General features: G+C 40.3%; 3 protein-coding genes across 4 annotated transcripts; all 3 read left to right on the top strand.

The window, feature by feature from the left end:
- Nucleotides 1-884: 884 nt before the first annotated feature.
- notum1a (notum, palmitoleoyl-protein carboxylesterase a) lies at nucleotides 885-8,238 on the top strand. The gene is made up of 11 exons (XM_079646741.1): nucleotides 885-1,451; nucleotides 3,918-3,970; nucleotides 4,087-4,182; nucleotides 4,530-4,590; nucleotides 4,677-4,735; nucleotides 4,824-4,926; nucleotides 5,013-5,213; nucleotides 5,324-5,421; nucleotides 5,899-6,046; nucleotides 6,141-6,188; nucleotides 6,306-8,238. The coding sequence occupies exons 1-11, from the start codon at nucleotides 1,123-1,125 to the stop codon at nucleotides 6,607-6,609; spliced, it is 1,500 nt and encodes a 499-aa protein (XP_079502867.1). The 5' UTR covers nucleotides 885-1,122; the 3' UTR covers nucleotides 6,610-8,238.
- Nucleotides 8,239-10,138: 1,900 nt separating this feature from the next.
- Nucleotides 10,139-12,573, top strand: myadml2 (myeloid associated differentiation marker like 2). Its single transcript, XM_079646333.1, has one exon. The coding sequence runs from the start codon at nucleotides 10,981-10,983 to the stop codon at nucleotides 11,890-11,892; it is 912 nt and encodes a 303-aa protein (XP_079502459.1). The 5' UTR covers nucleotides 10,139-10,980; the 3' UTR covers nucleotides 11,893-12,573.
- An 828-nt stretch (nucleotides 12,574-13,401) lies between these two features.
- LOC307014611 (pyrroline-5-carboxylate reductase 1, mitochondrial-like) lies at nucleotides 13,402-18,027 on the top strand. 2 transcript variants are annotated; one of them, XM_079642628.1, is made up of 8 exons: nucleotides 13,402-13,553; nucleotides 13,779-13,850; nucleotides 13,968-14,038; nucleotides 14,191-14,370; nucleotides 16,156-16,377; nucleotides 16,467-16,559; nucleotides 16,891-17,054; nucleotides 17,369-18,027. In XM_079642628.1, exons 2-8 carry the CDS (start codon nucleotides 13,784-13,786, stop codon nucleotides 17,535-17,537), a joined length of 966 nt encoding a protein of 321 aa, XP_079498754.1. In that variant the 5' UTR covers nucleotides 13,402-13,553; nucleotides 13,779-13,783; the 3' UTR covers nucleotides 17,538-18,027. The 2 variants fall into 2 exon arrangements, with proteins under 2 accessions (XP_079498754.1, XP_079498755.1); XM_079642629.1 differs by having other exon boundaries at nucleotides 13,536-13,553; nucleotides 13,657-13,850.
- Nucleotides 18,028-18,199: the final 172 nt, after the last annotated feature.

Genomic DNA, 18,199 nt, shown 5'->3' with positions numbered 1-18,199 from the left:
CCACAAAGTGTCACAGTGATGAGTAATCACTGTTATTCTTATGCAATCACTGCGGGCTACTCTTTTAACTTAAATGTGTCCTTAAAATGAGAGGTTGTTCAAGGGAAGCCTACCTCAACCGTAACAAGGCATTCCTGTGTTAAAAAGTTGGCTCCCCGTCAGGATGCTCTGCTCGACTTAAAATATACAGTAGACTCGGAAAGTTTGGAAGAGACTGAAGTGGGAGGGAGGAGGCGAGGAGAGGGGGGAGAAAGAGTGATGGTTGCTTTGATCTCTGGAGGCCCCGTCTGGATACAAAAAAAGAAAAAACAAGTGTCCAAGTCCCTTTTTCTAAACCTTAAGAAAACAAGAGCAACTCAAATCAGAACTCCTTTTAAGGAGGAGTTTGTGGGTTTTGTGTAAGGTGTAGGAATCTCTGATGGATTTAAATGCCTTATAAAATAAATGAAATATACAACAATGATGTTACTTTATTTAAACATGAAAAGTCTGTTGAGATTATTATTTATTTTCACGGTCAAATATTGTTGGATCTCAGCACGACTTTTGTTTTTCCCCACTTGATTTTCAGGAAAGTGTGTAACTATTCTCACTTCATAAATGTGTGGTGGAATGGGAAATGGGCATTTCAAGGCCAATAAAAGCCACCACATCAAATAAAACATCGCGGATCAAAAGAACCAACGCATGGACATTTTTTTCCCCTCTATAAATTAAAAAAAGGGGGGTAGTCTGCCACGCTTGATCATGCCCTGAGTCCTTCCCCGCGCCTGCGATTGGCTGGACGGACACACAAGGGGGGAAAGTTTGAATAAAATACAAGAGCATGGCACGAATGTTGTCGTACAAGCTTGTGCGCTTGGTCCAGCAGCGCTTGAGTTGTACTAGATAGATGGGCACATATTTGTAGGCTCTTTTAAAGTTTGAAATATATCCAGATAATTCAGTTGATTACTGTGTTGCTCTAAAACGACTTCAGTTAACATTTAACCGTTGCTTGGAGTTGATGACAAGAGTTGAGGCGTATTTTAAACCGTGCGTCATTTATTTCTCAGCTCCATCAGTAAAAGTTTGAGTTCCCCTGACGAGACATTGCATTTGGACATTTAACACCGGGATAAGATGACAGCCATCAGAATGATTTCATCAATGCTGTTGCTGGTGCTGATGCAGTCCGGAGTTCTTTGCGCACGGAGGTTCCGGGGTGGCCGCAACCCACAACCACGCCGCTCGCCACCTCCTCCCACATACCGGGCGGACCGGGGGGACACCACGGAGAGCTTCCCTCTGGATTTCACCGCCGTGGAGGAGAACATGGATAACTTCATGACACAGGTGAAGAACCTTGCGCAGTCCCTCTACCCGTGTTCGGCGCAGAAGCTCGACTATGACATGAAGCTCAACTTTTTGGAGAATACATCAGTCACCTGCAACGATGGGAGTCCTGCGGGGTATGTACCAACTGAGAATACACAGTGTGATCGATCATGATTCCCATACGATTGGATCACCGGCAGGTCAGAGCAGGGTCAGGTGTGCGCCCTGAGGCTAGAATGAATTGTTATTTACGTCAGCGGGAAGTCTCGCTGGTCATCCTGCTACCCGAAGTAACCCACATTTATCTGGCCTGAGGCGGCGAGTGTGCGCACTGAAGCTCTCCTTTTCCACCCTGGTTTATGGCTTATGTTAAAAAATAATCTTGAAAAAGAAATAGAAAATCTGTACAATGACAAAAATAAACAAAATAAATGAGGGGGGGGTTTAAAAAGAGAGCAATGTCCTAGGACAGAATAACGGCATGAGATAAACAGCTGCTTTGTGTCAGTGAAGCGTGAAATTTGCGGATAGCCACATGGCCTATGCTTCATTTCCTTTGCTTCAAATTAGAATGCAGGATTTGCGCTGCAGAAAGTTTCAATTCAACCTCTGATGTCTTGTCTACTTGGCTACTTTAGAATTTGATGTCAATGGCTCCTTGTAGTGTTTTTATTTAATGGGGTAATCAGACACTAAAAGTATATCAAACAGATGCACTGCCTCTCATATTGCATAATGCTTAGTACTCTCTGTTATGTTAAATTTGAAATAAGTCAAATCAGGATCTGAAATTCCAAAAATATATTTTTATAAATGTAATATTGATATGCACATTTAGTCATGGAAGGAGGGGGTGAATCAAATAAAACGCAGGTGTAAAAGATATAATTAATCTTATTATACTTCTTAAATGACTCAAACTGCCAATGTATTCTTCTGCATCACAAGAAAAGAGTTTGAAAACCTCATAAAAACTGGGATGTGCCCCTAATTTAGTATTGATAAAGGAAAATATAAAGCACTGCTGAATTCTTATCATAGGCATTATTATTTGCAAGTATTATATAAAAGCTTTACTGTTAATGTTGTATCTGGAGGCTTTGATGCCTGTGCATCAGAAATGATCTGGGACCTGTTCAGTGATGGGCAGACCTGATTAAAAGGGCTTTTCTCTATACATTTCTCTTTATGGATTTACTATCCTGTCTAATTCCTGTAAAACCTCAAATTACCTGGTGGAAAGAGAGGTCTGTTAGCGGGGTAAAGCTCTTAACCCTCTAGATATGCAGCTAAGGATGGTGACTGGCAGATGGCGTTTCAGTCACTTGTCAGTCAGTTTAGATGCTTATCCATCAGCTGCTAACAGTATTTTGCGAGAGGTATTTTATCACATGACAGATTAACAACAATGCAATGAGAAAATAATTCACTGTTTGACTCTGATGTTCCGGAGTTGTACTTGTTACCGTGAGTGGATTGATCTAGCATGCCTTCACGTTGTTATTGGAAGTAGTGAATAGAGTATACCATCCTCAGCCTACATTAATGACTGTACAATATATTATATGCAGCCAAAGTGTGATTCAGAGTCTGGGCATACAGCTCAGAACTCCAGCCAAGGCTGTTTTTTTTTTTAAGTAACTCACATGTTTTTGGCAATCCGTGGAGTTTAGTCATTGGTGAAGTGCGGTGAACACTGATACGTTAGAATCACAGAAGCACATTCGTAACATCTGGATTATGTGGCTAAAGCTACTCTACACATTAGAAAGTCCTATGATCTGGTATTATTATTTGAAACAAAATCCTGTTGCAAAAAGGATGATGTGTCAGCCTTGAGAACATCCATCAGTATGGGAGAATCATGTTAGCATTGCCTTCTCCTGGGCTGTTAACATACAGCACACATCTTATATTGTGACATGTATTAACTTATTTGTATAGACAGCCTGGCAAAAATAATATCACTTACCCAGGTTGGATCTGAGGGGCATTTTGGGATAAAGGTTTTGACAACTACATACGTCAAAGATGTCCTCATATCTCTTATCTCTTATCTCTATGGGCTGGAACCTTGATTTATCAATGTCATGTGTTGATATGGGATGAGCTCAGAGTGATGAGACTATGATTACTTACCAGTGTTGCATTAAACATGAGGAACATCATCTACTGGCATCTACAGCACAAACAAAGGATAGGGGACGGTGTATCGCCCGTATGATCACCATATCAGTTTCCTGAGAAAAAACTATAAACACAGTAAAACGCATTGTTCTCTGTTGTCCCTGGGCAGAATTTCATTTTTGCTCCCATCCGTCACCTTTGAGAGATAGGAATCAACAAGATATCGTTGCTAAGATTAACATTATCACAAGGTATGTGTTTATATTTCATGCTTGGATACCGTCACAGATGGTAGAAACAGTGCGGGTATTGCTTTCGGTGTTTGCCTCATCTCTCTGAAGCACACAACTGTGGAATGTGGTTGTATCTTTCTGTTGTTTGAATAGATTATTATGTTGGCGGTAAATAAACCTTGAGGAACATAGAATCATATTTTTGTCGGCTATAATTTATTATTCTTTGTTTTCTAATAGTTACTACCTGAAAGAGTCTCGAGGCAGCAGACGGTGGTTGATATTCCTAGAGGGTGAGTATTCATTTATCTAATTTCATTATGTTTCTCCTTTCATGCCCACATTTAGAATAATGAGTAATTGTAGACTAAGAATGACACACATATTTTTGGTGTTTGTTTATACCCAGGTGGCTGGTACTGCTTCAACAAGGAGAACTGTGACAGCCGATACGAGACCATGAGGAGATTGATGAGCTCATCCACGTGGCCCCAAACTAAAACAGGTCAGCATCAGCTATTCTGTATTTCAACCACTACTCTGCTATAAGCACCTCTGTTACTCCACCAATGGCTATAGCAAGTCCTGACCCCCAACATGGTAGAAAAAGAAGCCAGATCCCACCATAATGTCCCAGTAATTTAAAGGATCGGATGTATCTGTCACCCCGTCATAATGTAGTTGCGGTGTAGGGCTACCTGGCGCCCGCTGCTGTAGGAACAGAGACGCCTCACCCTCTCTCATTTCAGTGTAATAACTGTAATCCATGTGGTAATGATGATGAGGAAGAAGAGGATGTGTCTGGGAGTGCCAGGATGGCTAATGATACATGTTGATCTGTCTCTGCTGCAGGCACAGGGATCCTGTCTCCGCTGCCCGAGGAAAACCCTCACTGGTGGAACGCCAACATGGTGTAAGTTGATTCATGCTTGTGTGTTTATCAAAGCTTGATTTATAATCATGGCCCGGCAGCTTTTTAACTTTGTGTTGGTTGCGCAGGTTCATCCCGTACTGCTCCAGTGATGTGTGGAGTGGCGCTACAGCCAAAACAGAGCAGAGTAAGACACGAGTGAATCATCAAAACAAACGTGACATGTAACCCTCTTTGAGAAAAGTGACATTCTAATGTATTTGTGTTGTGTGTAGGTGGCTATGCCTTCATGGGCTCACTGATCATACAGGAGGTTGTGAAGGACCTGCTGAACAAAGGCCTGGACAACGCCAAAGTTCTCCTATTAGCAGGAAGCAGGTGTGTGGATATTGTGATTTTCAAATAGAAAATGTTATTCATTTGATTCAAATGTACTGATAGGTATGTCGTATTCATGAGTGCAGTGCTGGTGGTACTGGGGTCCTTCTGAACGTGGACCATGTGGCGGAGCTGCTGGAGGGACTTGGGTATACTGGGATACAAGTGCGAGGCCTGTCTGATTCTGGTTGGTTCCTGGACAACAAGCAGTACAGCTGCACGGACTGCACGGAGTGCTTGGACGCCATCACCTGCGCCCCCACTGAGACCATCAAGAGAGGCATCAAGTAAGGGAGCCGGTGATATTATCATTGAAGAATGTGTAAGATGGATTTATTTCAGTAAGGTTGCTAACATAGACATCATGTCCTATCTGTCTTTCTCACCTGCTCATCAGGTACTGGGGAGGAGTGGTTCCAGAGAGGTGCAGGCAAACCCATGAAGGAGAGGAGTGGAACTGTTTCTTTGGATATAGAGTCTTCCCATCGATAAAAAGTAAGCTTGGGGTCTCATTCTGTATTATGTAAAATGTACCTTCTGTACATGCAAGCCCAACATACTTGTGTGGCATAATAATAAGCAGATTGTTTGCATATATAGACTGCTTATTATGCATTATAGGAGGAAAAAAATGCACTAGCAATATTACGTGTGTTGAATAAACCGAAAATAGATTAAGAGTTCTGCCTATAGCCTACTGTTAAAGTTCGTCAAATGTATTGTTGATTAAATAAATATTTCTAACTTTCTTTTATTATACACTGAACTAAACACTAAAGGCACCAATCAAAAGTTTTCTTCTACTTCAACTAAATATCTTAAAGGAATTTAGCAGTCTTTTCTCGATGTGTTTATTGTGCAAGTTGACATTGAAGTAGGCTAACTATTCAAATAATGATATAGTATGCAGCCGCACTGTAAATGCACACTATGAACCTATATTAATCTTCTTCTTCCATTCTCCCTGTGCAGGCCCAGTTTTTGTTGTCCAGTGGCTGTTTGACGAGGCCCAGTTGGCAGTAGACAACATCCAGCTAACAGGCCAGCCTGTGCAGGAGGGCCAGTGGCGCTACATTCAAAATCTGGGCATTGAGCTGAGGAACACACTCAAAGATGTCCCGTAAGAACATTTTTCTGCTTTTTAGGAAGACCATTCAAGTATTGGTTAATGTTTCATTTGGTTAATGTTTTGTTTTCTTCATTCTTTTTTCCAGAGCTATGTTTGCTCCTGCCTGCCTTTCACATGAAGTTATCACCAGAAAGTAAGTATACATTTTCAAACCTGCTGTTTCCAGTGTTTCAATATCACGGAGCACTAAGCTTTGTGTTTGAGACCCTCTACTTGTGAGCTGACAGCACCCTCTTGTGTTGTGTTCTAGTTACTGGATTGACATTCAGGTTAAAGGCACCTCTTTGCCACGAGCTCTGCACTGCTGGGACCGCAGCCTGAACGACAACAGGAACAACAAAGCTCCGCCCAAGGGCTGCCCCGTTCATCTGATCGACAGCTGCCCGTGGCCGCACTGCAACCCCACCTGCCCCACCATCCGAGACCAGTTCACAGGACAAGAGATGAATGTCATTCAGTTCCTCATGCACATGGGCTTCGATGTGCAGAAGATGGCTCAGCAGCAGGGCATGGACCCCAGCAAGCTACTGGGCATGCTAAGCAGCGGCAGCTAAACGGACACACACACACACACACACACAAACACACACACACACACACACACACACACACACACACACACACACACACACACACACACACACACACACACACACACACACACACACACACACACACACACACACACACACACACACACACACACACACACACACACACACACACACACACACACACACACACACACACACACACACAGCATCTCCAAGCTAAGCCCAACCACGGCTGGCTGGTCTCCCTGGCCGGCCCCCCATGTCTGATACCTCCAACTCCCCCTTCACAACCCATTCTACCTGTAGTCCACTCACAGGACGTTATATTTGTCCCACAATCCCTTTCCTCACAACTGGTGACAAGTAACAGGGGCAACACAACACCAAGAAAAAGCACAACTCTTTGCTACTCTCCTTTTAAATTATCTTTTGCTTTGTAAAAAGAAAAATATCACGAATGTAATCCAGTTTTAAGGATGCTCATTGATGTTTTGTTTTTTTATATTATATTCATTCTACTTTTATAGATTATATTTTGTCATTGTTTAACGAGAAATGAGGAGACACCATAAGGACGTAAGGATGCTGTCTTTGTTAACTAGTCACTATAGAGTATATAACGTTTTTATTTTTGTTTAATAGTTTCTCATTACACAAAAACTACATCAAGGCAGGGGCATATGATAAGGTGAGGAAGGCACTGGATCGGAAAAAACATTTTGTATTTGTCTAAAAAATTATGGCAAGAAGGATAGAAATAAACCTAGATTCCTATAATCAGCCTGCGGTAAAAGACCAGGTTAACTTAAAACACCCTCAAAGTTAGGCTGAAAAGAAAGCTGAAAACATATCATATTTTATTCTTTGTTAATGAAAGTACCCAGAATAATAAGTCAAACAAGAACCAAATACAGACAATGCCATATACTTTATATATGCTTTTTGATATTATCATGGATTAAAATAAATATTACTGTACGAGTTAGCATATATTCTACAGCTGTAAAGACAATGTCTGGTTTGGTGGTTTGAAGTTGATCGTGGTTCTAACCTGGAAACACTAACAGTCTATCATTAGAAATACATAAACCACATTACATCTCATCTTTACCTATTTCATCACAAGACTGTTGAAGACTTTGAGTACTCATTCTTGTTGGGTCAGTAGTAGTCAGTAACAATCCTCAAATCAATGGAATGAACATTTAAAGGGAGACAAATATTGTGTATTGTATATTTTTTGAGTATTTGTATAGGTTCTTTCAAGTGTTCACTATTGTAACTCCCTTCTTATATATCATAATAGAGATCACTTTTTAATATAATGATAGTGTTGTATCTAATGATGTCCTTATAAATGATGTTTTCAAAGGACCTCTATTTTTGCATCACACCAGAGAAGGAAAGGTATTACTAATAGTAATTTTATTCTGTAACATATTTTTTCACAGAAAGAAACTCAAGCTACATTGGTAATTTACATATTTATTTTGTTATGTAAATCATATTTATAAGTGCTATTTACACAGAGAAGTGATTCTTTGTAAATTGTAAATACATTGCTGTTTTTTCTCTTTGTGTTGATTGCATGTCTTTGTATCAGAACTAAAAGAAAAGACACATTACATATACTACAAGCTAAATATTGCTGTGAAGTCTTGTTATTATTATTATTATTATTATTATTGTTATTGTATTATAGATAGAAGTATTTGTAAGAGCAGAAGTTGTAGTAGAATAGGCATCAGTAGTATTTGCACATTCTCCATTCTTCCATGACTTGCAGGAGGTAAGGTCAGCCGCTACCTCAGGCTCCACAAAGTGTTTTACCCCACTGATAACTATCATCATCTGATAATAGATATAAGGCTTAGTGTATACAAAGTCAGCTAAAGGTTTTTCAACTATTTCTTTTTTAGCAGCTTTGCAAAAGATCGGGAAAAAAAATGTGGCTCATTTCAAGAAGTAGTTGAGGTAAAAACGAGAAATATTGGCTTTTATTTTATAAAATAATTACCCATAACTAACAGGACATACCTGAGGAATTGGTCATGTGAAACTTCAAAGAACTGTTCTACAAAACATTCAAATGTCTTATATAATAACTTGCTGAAGCAATCCCTGCTTTGACACCTGTATCCCATCAGCTGCTTTTACATAACAGTTACAAAATCTGTACTGTTAATAAGGTGACTTTTATATGTCAACTAATATGTTACAACAATGTTGTGACCCCTATAGCTGTGTCTTCTGTTTACCGCACTCACTATTTTTATGATGAATTTATTTTGATTAAAATGTGGGTTTTAATGACCTATTCACACATGCGCTCACATGTCAATGAAAGGCACTTCCCTAACCATCACAAGTCATTTGGGCTCATAATCCTCTAATGTGCCAAACATATGACTGAAAGATAATTAAGATCCAAGGGAGAGACGACGTTTCAACACGACTGTCAGAATGGGGAAAGACATAGAAAACCTGTTGATATCAAGCCAACAGCTGTACTGTTACCAATGGATTATCTGTTTAATGACTATTTCAAACGTAATGGATAATGGATCCATTAGGTTTCCTTTTGCAATATAATCACTTCAGAAACAAAACAACATAGCAAAATCGTAAAATGAAAATATACAAGTACATGCACTGCCTCAATCAAGTGTAATCAATTGTATGGTTAGGGTAAGGAGGATAGGAGGCAAATACAAGTTTCATGCTGTTGTAGTTAGCAGTAGAATTTATATAAAGTCAGTCATCTCTCCTGTCTCTCCATGACTATCATCAATGTATCTTTTCACAAAGAAATCGAAGACAAGAATGTGTTAAGGTTGGATTAGAAATTAATTTCTCTTCCTGTAGACCTGTATCAAGACAAGCACAAGATTGGACACTGGCCATTGGGGTCTTATCGATGGATTTTGTAGTTTGGACAGGCTAATTGGGCATAACAAAACATGACATATAGGTCACTCTACTAACAGGAAGTGTTGTTTTTTTTATATTCTAGCACCTTTGAAAGGTAAAATCTTTTTGTATTATTTTGTATTTGAAATGGTCATCCTCCAACAAGAAATCTGAATACCACACAACTGATAGCAAATGAGTGGAAAAAGGATTAAGATGTAATAAACCAGACTTCACATGCTGTTAAAATGAATATTTTCACCTTGCACACTGTAACTCAAAAATCCCGGCATACTAATATCACAGGTTGGCGTATTTTAAGTAACTACTAATTTATTTCCACTTCCCTCTCACATGCATCGCTCTAATCTGCCATCACTTGTACATAATCATCCTTCTGGCCCTGTATGTAATTTTTGCCTCTAATGGGAGTCTTAGCCTCACTCCCTGTCATTACACTGCACATAAATGCCAGTTTCTTTCTGAGGGTGCTCTGACTCAGCCTCCCTGGGTGCTCCCTAGAAATACGACTCCCATACTGCTTGCCACATGTAGCCTCCCACCCTTCTGTGGAATATAGACCCCCTATTTATAGAGCTGGCGGGGCCTGTAACCCTGGTCTCGGCACAAACTTTCATTTAAACAACCCCTTGAGTGCGCAATGACACACACAGCAGGAAGAGGGTGTGTGTTTGTGTGCGCAAGAAAGAGTGGGAGACTAAATCCAAGAGGGAAAAGGATACAGAAACAGCAAGACAAAGAGCAAGAGACAGAGCCAACAGTTTGAGTTATTTGGACGGGCAGTTGGGGGCCTACTGTGAATAATGTACAAGGACTGATTTGCGGAGTAATGGAACTTGACTGACAGGACAACAAACCATTCCACCTGTCCAGCACTGCCGGCTATTGTTGGAAGATTGATCACTGTATATGACTTTTAGAGGACCTTCGACACTTTGAACTTTTCATACACTGGACAATTTGGGGATTGAAGAGAGCACGCAAGGAAAAACCACGATTTCTGAGGACAAACACAGCTTTGAGTAAGAACAGGAGCAAATTCTTCATTATAACATAACTGTATAAAAGCATTGATTCCAGTGTTATATGATTTACAGAAATAATATTCTGTATTCATAATGTATAGGTTTGTGCAGCAAAGAAAATACATTCAGATCTTAGATATTATTATGTTAAGGTCTCAATAAATAACCTTTACGTTTACTGTGCAAACTTCTACATAACAGTGTATAAATGTGTCTTGATGTTAAGCACACTACTGTAATTACAAAGCAAGCTTAGGTGAACATTACAGACATTTATAATTAAGGACCATCTATAAAAAGGCAACCAAGGAAAGGGTGAAGTCTGTGCCCAGCAAAAAAAGAGTGGGCCACAAGGACAGCACGTCAAGAATCTCACCAAGAAAAACAGCTGCTTCTGGGAGCCTCGACACACAAGATGGATTCTAATGGAGGACACTACCTCAACAAAGAAGCTGTGCTGTCACCTTTAGGTATATCCCGAATGTGCCAGCTGCTCCTCGGTTGCACCATAATGGCCCTTGTCTCCCACAGCGCAGGCTACAGCGCCAGCTATGGACAATTTTGCATGTTTGTGTGGTGCTTCTGCTTTGCTGTAACACTGGTTGTGTTCACCCTGGATATCACACGGCTCCACGCATGCATGCCTATTTCCTGGGATAACTTCACCGTGGCCTTTGCCATGCTGGCAACACTCATGTATATCACTGCCTCCGTGGTCTACCCTGTTTACTTCCTCCAAACAGAGTGCCCTGATGAAAGCTGTGAGGTTCAATTCTACCGCATTGCTGTCACTGTCTGCTCCAGTGTCTGCTGCTTCCCCTACGGTGCTGAGGTTTTCCTAACTCGAGCAAAGACGGGAGCCGTGGTGGGTTACATGGCTACTGTTTCCGGTCTACTCAAGGTGGTCCAGGGTTTTGTGGCCTGTATCATTTTCGGGGCCCTGGCCAACGACAGTGAGTACACCCTCCACATTGCCACTCAGTACTGTGTGGTGGTGTACAGCCTGTGCTTCACTATTACTGTCATAGTAGTGGGAGTGACAGTTTCCGGTAGGACCTCTGCCCTGCGGTTCCCCTTTGACCGGTTTGTGATCGTCTACACCTTCTTCGCTGTGATGCTTTACCTCAGCACTGCCCTCATCTGGCCCATCTTCAGCTTTGACAGGAAGTACGGCACCTCTACTCGTCCTGAGGATTGCCCACGCGGAGAATGTCCCTGGGACAGTAAACTCGTTGTGGCTGTGTTCACCAACGTAAACATGATCCTTTATTTTGTTGACCTTGTTTACTCCCAGAGGATTCGCTTCGTCTCCAGCTCTGCTGTCTGAACCCCCCCTCTCCTAAAGACTATAGACTCAAAGACAAATAAAGACATTTCGAAACTATCCACGTTGCTCTCCTCATTCAAGTCTCTGTGAAGGACTCAATCCCTTGGATCCATAGATCTATGCTACCGTATCTATGTGGACCTTTTTTTATCAGTATTAATTCAACTGCCTGTAGGCAGCAAAATTAACAGTATTATCCTATTATAACAACAAATAAAGGCTTTTCCCAAGGTTCAGCAGTGACTTACCAGGAAAACCAGGTGCGCCGACGATCTAATCGTAGCAACTTTGTTCAAAGAGGATTCTGGGAAGTTTGTCCAGTTTATCACCAAATACATCCCTCTGCTCCAGATTCCTTTGCTGGTTGCAAACAGGAAGGACCTACGGGTGTGTGGGATAATGTTTAGAATATTAATGTTAAATCAGCCTCAGAGTACAGAGGCTGAACCATAAATGTCTGTATTACTCAAATGAAGGAAGATATATCTTATAAATAGCATAGGCTAAGTTTACAGTATGCACTGAACATAGCTTTTGGTTCAGCTTTTTGACCATTTTGTTGTATCTTGTCCCACAGTTTGTCATCATACACTGCATGAAAAGCAAAAGTTGAAGGTCATCAGGCTTTCCTGTCTTCGGCTGAATGTTAAATGTATCTGATATATGATTTTTTGAAAACAAGACTTTAACAGCAGTATTACATTTTATTTTAATTGAGAAAGCACAACCAACGGTTTGATATCTCTTATTTTGTTATATTTCTGATAGATAATGTTACATATTTAATAAAATATCTAAAAGTATGTTTTGTTGGTCATTGTATTTCTTTGCCCTTTGCTGTATGAGTAAGGTTATGTTTTGATATGTGAACCTTTACTTTAACTTTCAACAACTCTTCCTAAACAGTGACATCATTATTGGCAAGGGTTCAAATCAATGAAATTGGTAGTTATGTTAATTGTTAAAGCAGTAATGATTCATAGCCTGAGTAGGCTAAATGAAATTAACATAGCCTATTTAAATATTAAATAGCACACCAGAGTAATTTATAAATATGTTGAACTGCATGGTGTCTGTAGATTACAGTGTTAGAAAACATGCTTCTCAGACATTTTTTCCCTTGTCCGTTCACATTGGAAGGAATTCCGTTCTCTGCATCGGTGGGTTTGGGTTTTGTTGACATAAATGGACAAGACAAAATGTAAAAAGTTCAGGCACTGAAGAGTAACGCAAAAATGTTATTTACTCCGGGGTGTTAACTAGGCGACTTCGGTCAGACTACTTGTCTGTCTCCTTGAAAGTGTTAGCTCTTTACCTTGACATGCCTTTCAAAATGTCGCACAGTAGATGATAGTTTATTTTATAACCTATCGGCATACTCAACAACCTTTCTCACCCTGGCGAAACCTGAGGCAGCTAGGCTATCGGGTTTTTAAGAACCCGCCCCAAAGTGACTACCAACAACTCTGTGATTGGTCAGGGGCGCTACGTCTTGCCTAAACGTGCATGCTCATTGGCTTATTCACTTGTCAGTCAAATATACCACAACAGGTTACAGTAGAGCGCGACACAGATGAGCCACGTTGACAGAGTACATATTTCAGGTGTTTCTGTTTAAAGGTTGCTGTCGGTCAACTTCGCGGCGACTTCAGGATATATTTGTAAGTTTACCTACTGTATAACAATATGGCTGCTGCCCACGTGTATTCATAAATGTCGTTCGCTTCGCTTAATACGGAAGTAGGGGTTTGTTTACTACTACAGCACAACGTACGCGGCTGCCAGAAGGATATAGGCTGCACACCATTTGTTAGACTTCGTCGTTATCACCTGTCTACGTTGAGAGATAATTAATTCATCCATAAAGTTTAGCTCTGAACACACAGGTATAATGAGTGTGGGTTTCATTGGAGCAGGCCAGCTGACCCACGCTCTGGTCAGAGGCTTCTCAGCTGCAGGTGAGTTTTAAATATACTTTACCATGTTTGTATTTTAAAGATTGCACTTGTGTTGTTAGTGTATGTTGATTGCAATCAGACACTGAAATGATTTTTTGAGATTTTGTCCACTTTAAGGCGTGATTGCCACCCACAGAATCACAGCCAGTTCCCCAGACACAGATCTCCCCACAGTACAGGGACTAAGGGTAGGTAGAATTAGTAATCAATACTTTGGTAAATCAACAATTCTGTTAATTTATGCATATAACTGTGTGTTTTTGAGATGGAAAACATTCCTTTACTTGCATTTTATACTGTCCAACAAAGTAGAAACGTGTATCTTTTTTTTTTTTTACAGAAATTGGGTGTCAATTTCACAACAAGCAACAAAGAGACAGTGAGCAAGAGCGATGTTCTCTTCCTGGCCGTGAAGCCCCACATCATCCCTTTTGTACTGGATGAGATAGGACCAGACATTGAAGATCGTCATCTTATTGTGTCCTGTGCGGCAGGTGTCACCATCAGCTCTATAGAGAAGGCAAGTCAAAGCCATCTGCATCCACGTGTTACAAACTGTAAATAGTCAAACTTGACATAATTTACAATATATATATATTATGTATATTCACTCAATATTTCATTATACATATGAAATATATCTTGGATAAGGACCATTATTGCATGTACAAATATTACTTATATGAAGATGTGGTTTGTATACAGCACGCACCTGAAAAAGTCAAATAACTATGTACTTAACAGCTCAGATCAGGGATGGGCAACTTGGATGGTTGTGGGGGCCACATCATTTATGTACTGGCCACCAGGGGGCTGCAGATTCACTTGGAACACACACACACACACACACACACACACACACACACACACACACACACACACACACACACACACACACACACACACACACACACACACACACACACACACACACACACACACACACACATTCCATGTATTGTATGTAATTATTAACAAATATACGAAGTCTAACATCTTCATTGACATTTTACAATCTTTCAGGGAACTACCTCTAATAAAATATCACAAATATCAGTTCACATAAATGTTATTTGATTTTTACAAGTGGCATGTTTGTATTGAACAGGTTAACAGTGGAATAAAACTATTTTAAACTATTGTGAAAGCATGGACAATGTGTGTGCATTAAGATGACATGAAGTCATGAACACTAACCCAGACATTAGTTGTCTAACTTGAACCTAAGACACAATAAGAGGAATGTCAACACAGGCACCTGTCAACCCGCACTCTGCTGTTCCTCAGCGCCTCCCGCTGAAATTATGAATGAAAAGCGTATAGTAATCATAGATAACATGGCAGTGTCCGTGCCAGTTTTTTTTCATCTGATTTCAAATAAACAAAGTCTTGGTTTTTAGAATATTAAACTTGTTTTCGCCAAATTCAGATGATAAAAACGACTTTCAAGCTTGTAAAGGCATAATTACAAGCGGTAACTTAACGTCACAGCAGGCATAACAACAGCCGGTGTTTCTTGTGAGTGTTTCCCCGGGAAACAGACATAATACACACAAACGCGTCACAGATTATTTTCGCGGTATTTGGCTGCCGAACACATGCGGCCCCTGGGCCACCATTTGCCAATCCCTGGTATAGATGATGGCTAAAGCTTGTAAAATGTTGGTTATTTCGTTGTTTTTACCACAAGGCTCTCCCTGTATTTCTGCTCTCATACCCTGCAAACCCTCAGGCAACACAATCACATGCTGTAACATGACAGTAGTTAGCTGCTTGAACCCTAAACACCCATGCCTGCAAGCCTTTGTACTGAATTCTGAATTATTGCTCTGATTTTGTTAAAAGGCTGTTCACATTGTTTTTTTGTAAACATAACCAATTCCAGTCAGAGCACAGGCTGGTGGAATTGTGACGTAATCAGTTTCATTGAAACCGATTGACAGATCTCTCATTTCCACTACCTCTGCAAAAGACTTGCCAACAAAAGAATGGTGACAAAAGTTGATCTAAAGTAAAATAACAATCTCATGAGTTCCCATATAGATTGTCAGACTGAGGTTGCTTTGCAAAATATCAGACCTGTATCTAATTTAGGACCACATATAATCATCTGCATTGTGCATAGCAATACATGTTGTCTTTAAAATGATATTGCATGGCAGAACAAAGCAAATGAAATGTCAACTACTTTGATTGACTATTAACATTTAGTTACTTTTAGTAAGAGGAGTGCAAATGATCCTATCAGCCCCATTTTCCCTATAGTTTCAGGACAATTTATTCAGTACATTTTTTTCCCCTACAGAAGCTGCAGCTGCATCGCGCTTTTCCCAAGGTAATGCGGTGCATGACAAACACTCCGGTGGTGGTGCGTGAGGGGGCCACCGTGTACGCCACAGGCACCCATGCAAAAGTAGAGGATGGACAGCTTCTGGAGCTGCTGATGGCCAGTGTAGGATACTGCACTGAGGTAGAGGAGGACCTGATCGATGCCGTCACTGGTCTCAGCGGCAGTGGTCCTGCTTACGTGAGTCATTTATATAATGTTCAGCGTGTTTTTCAATGTTGCTTGATCATTTGTAATTATGAGAAGTTTAACAACTATGCAACTTGCAGGCATTTACGGCTGTAGATGCTCTTGCTGATGGTGGAGTGAAAATGGGCCTTCCCAGAAGACTGGCTGTACGCCTCGGAGCCCAAGCCTTGCTGGTATTACTTTTATTTATCTTTTAACAAATGTATGTGTTACATGTACGCTTTCTTGTATGGTATTTGGTTCCTTTTTAGAATGTTACTATTGGGGTGGTTTAAATTGTGTTTTCCAAGCTTTGCTGTGATGTATTCATATACAAATGTCTCCGTCTCTCTGGTACATTGTCAGTTTAATTGTATTGCTACAATCTATAAATCAAGATTCAGCTTTGACAGGTGTTGACCTCAGTCTGTCCCGGTTGGCTATGGACACAGTATGCATATATAAGTTGGATATGACATCAATGGTGTGTTAGTCTAATGTGCATCTTGTTGTGTTTCTTTCAAGGGAGCTGCTAAAATGTTGTTAGACTCAGATCAACACCCTGGCCAGCTCAAGGACAATGTGTGTTCACCAGGGGGCGCCACCATCCACGCCCTGCACGTCATGGAGAGTGGTGGCTTCCGCAGCCTCCTTATCAACGCTGTAGAGGCATCCTGTGTTAGGACTAGGTAAGTTGATAAGGAAAGAGGGAGACAAACAAAATAACAAATCATATTTCCTGTCACGGGGATACAGAACAAATGCTTTTAAGTTAATTGTCATATTCAAATGACCAAAGGGTGATATATTCATTTTGAAGTGTATAACCTAGACAGTAGATGGAGCTATATTAAGCATTAAATAATGTTATGGCGAGAGTTTGTCCTTTTCATAGTTACCTAGTGATGAGATTATTATTAGGCTACTATACTATGATTTGCTAAATATGTATGTTTCTTACTATGTTGTAAATATATTGTCTTTTCCTGCCCTTATCTAAAAGGGAACTTCAGTTTTTGGCCGACCAAGAGAAAATCTCCTCAGCTGCCATTAAGAAGACAACTCTGGACCAAGTGTTGCAGCAGCCAGGATTGATTCCAGAGGGTGTCGGAGTCAAATCTCATGGGATCAGTATGTTCCACAGCAGTAATCCCAGGTCCAGAAAGAAGTGATTTATTGTCAAGCTTTGAAACAGTACATTTGATATGCTCTGCATTTTATGCTGTGAATTAACCACTACTGGCAGATGTTGTGGGAACAAAATATAACTGTTGGGTTATGTTTTTATAATAAAACATCAATATTTGGGATGATGCTGTAAAAACTGTGTAAGCTATATTTCTTTCTCTAAATAATTTTCCTTCGTCAGGCGTGGAGACTAGCCTATAATAACGGTTGCAATATCTGTTGTTACTATGGCTTTAACAAATTCAGTCAGGCATCGCTGGTATTAGTTGGCCAAGTTAGTTTTACTACATAACAATGTCTTTCAGTGGTATGCAGTAAATCAGTGAGCCCTTATTCCCTGAAAGTGCAATTACAAATACACGTGTATTTATGCAATCCCATAATTACTTTGTTAAATAAAAATGTAAATTGCATATTATGATGAAATGAAACTGTTAGGTTGTATGGTTTTATTAATAAAAAAACAAATAATAATTGTGTGGTTATTTGAGTGACATTGGCTAGTGTTAGATACAGTGAATGCCAACAATAGTTTTTACCAGTCAACATACAGTCATTAGAAGCTCCTATGTACCAAAAGGTGGTATATTTTTGGTTAAAATGTGTTCTTCTTGTGCGGAAAGAAGATCCTTCATGAATGAAGGCA

This window comes from Notothenia rossii (assembly GCF_949606895.1).
Source record: "Notothenia rossii genome assembly, chromosome: 8".
Lineage (NCBI taxonomy): Eukaryota > Metazoa > Chordata > Actinopteri > Perciformes > Nototheniidae > Notothenia > Notothenia rossii.
This window is presented reverse-complemented; position numbering and strand designations above follow the sequence as displayed.

What these genes read in the sequence shown, in the direction of transcription:
- notum1a (XM_079646741.1), top strand. Translation starts at nt 1,123, where the DNA reads ATGACAGCCATCAGAATGATTTCATCAATGCTGTTGCTGGTGCTGATG. An exon ending in CTCCTATTAGCAGGAAGCAG is followed by an intron (nt 4,927 to 5,012) that starts GTGTGTGGATAT and finishes TCATGAGTGCAG; the next exon opens with TGCTGGTGGTACTGGGGTCC. An exon ending in AACACACTCAAAGATGTCCC is followed by an intron (nt 6,047 to 6,140) that starts GTAAGAACATTT and finishes TCTTTTTTCCAG; the next exon opens with AGCTATGTTTGCTCCTGCCT.
- myadml2 (XM_079646333.1), top strand. Translation starts at nt 10,981, where the DNA reads ATGGATTCTAATGGAGGACACTACCTCAACAAAGAAGCTGTGCTGTCA.
- LOC307014611 (XM_079642628.1), top strand. Translation starts at nt 13,784, where the DNA reads ATGAGTGTGGGTTTCATTGGAGCAGGCCAGCTGACCCACGCTCTGGTC. An exon ending in CAGAGGCTTCTCAGCTGCAG is followed by an intron (nt 13,851 to 13,967) that starts GTGAGTTTTAAA and finishes GTCCACTTTAAG; the next exon opens with GCGTGATTGCCACCCACAGA. An exon ending in GCGGCAGTGGTCCTGCTTAC is followed by an intron (nt 16,378 to 16,466) that starts GTGAGTCATTTA and finishes TGCAACTTGCAG; the next exon opens with GCATTTACGGCTGTAGATGC.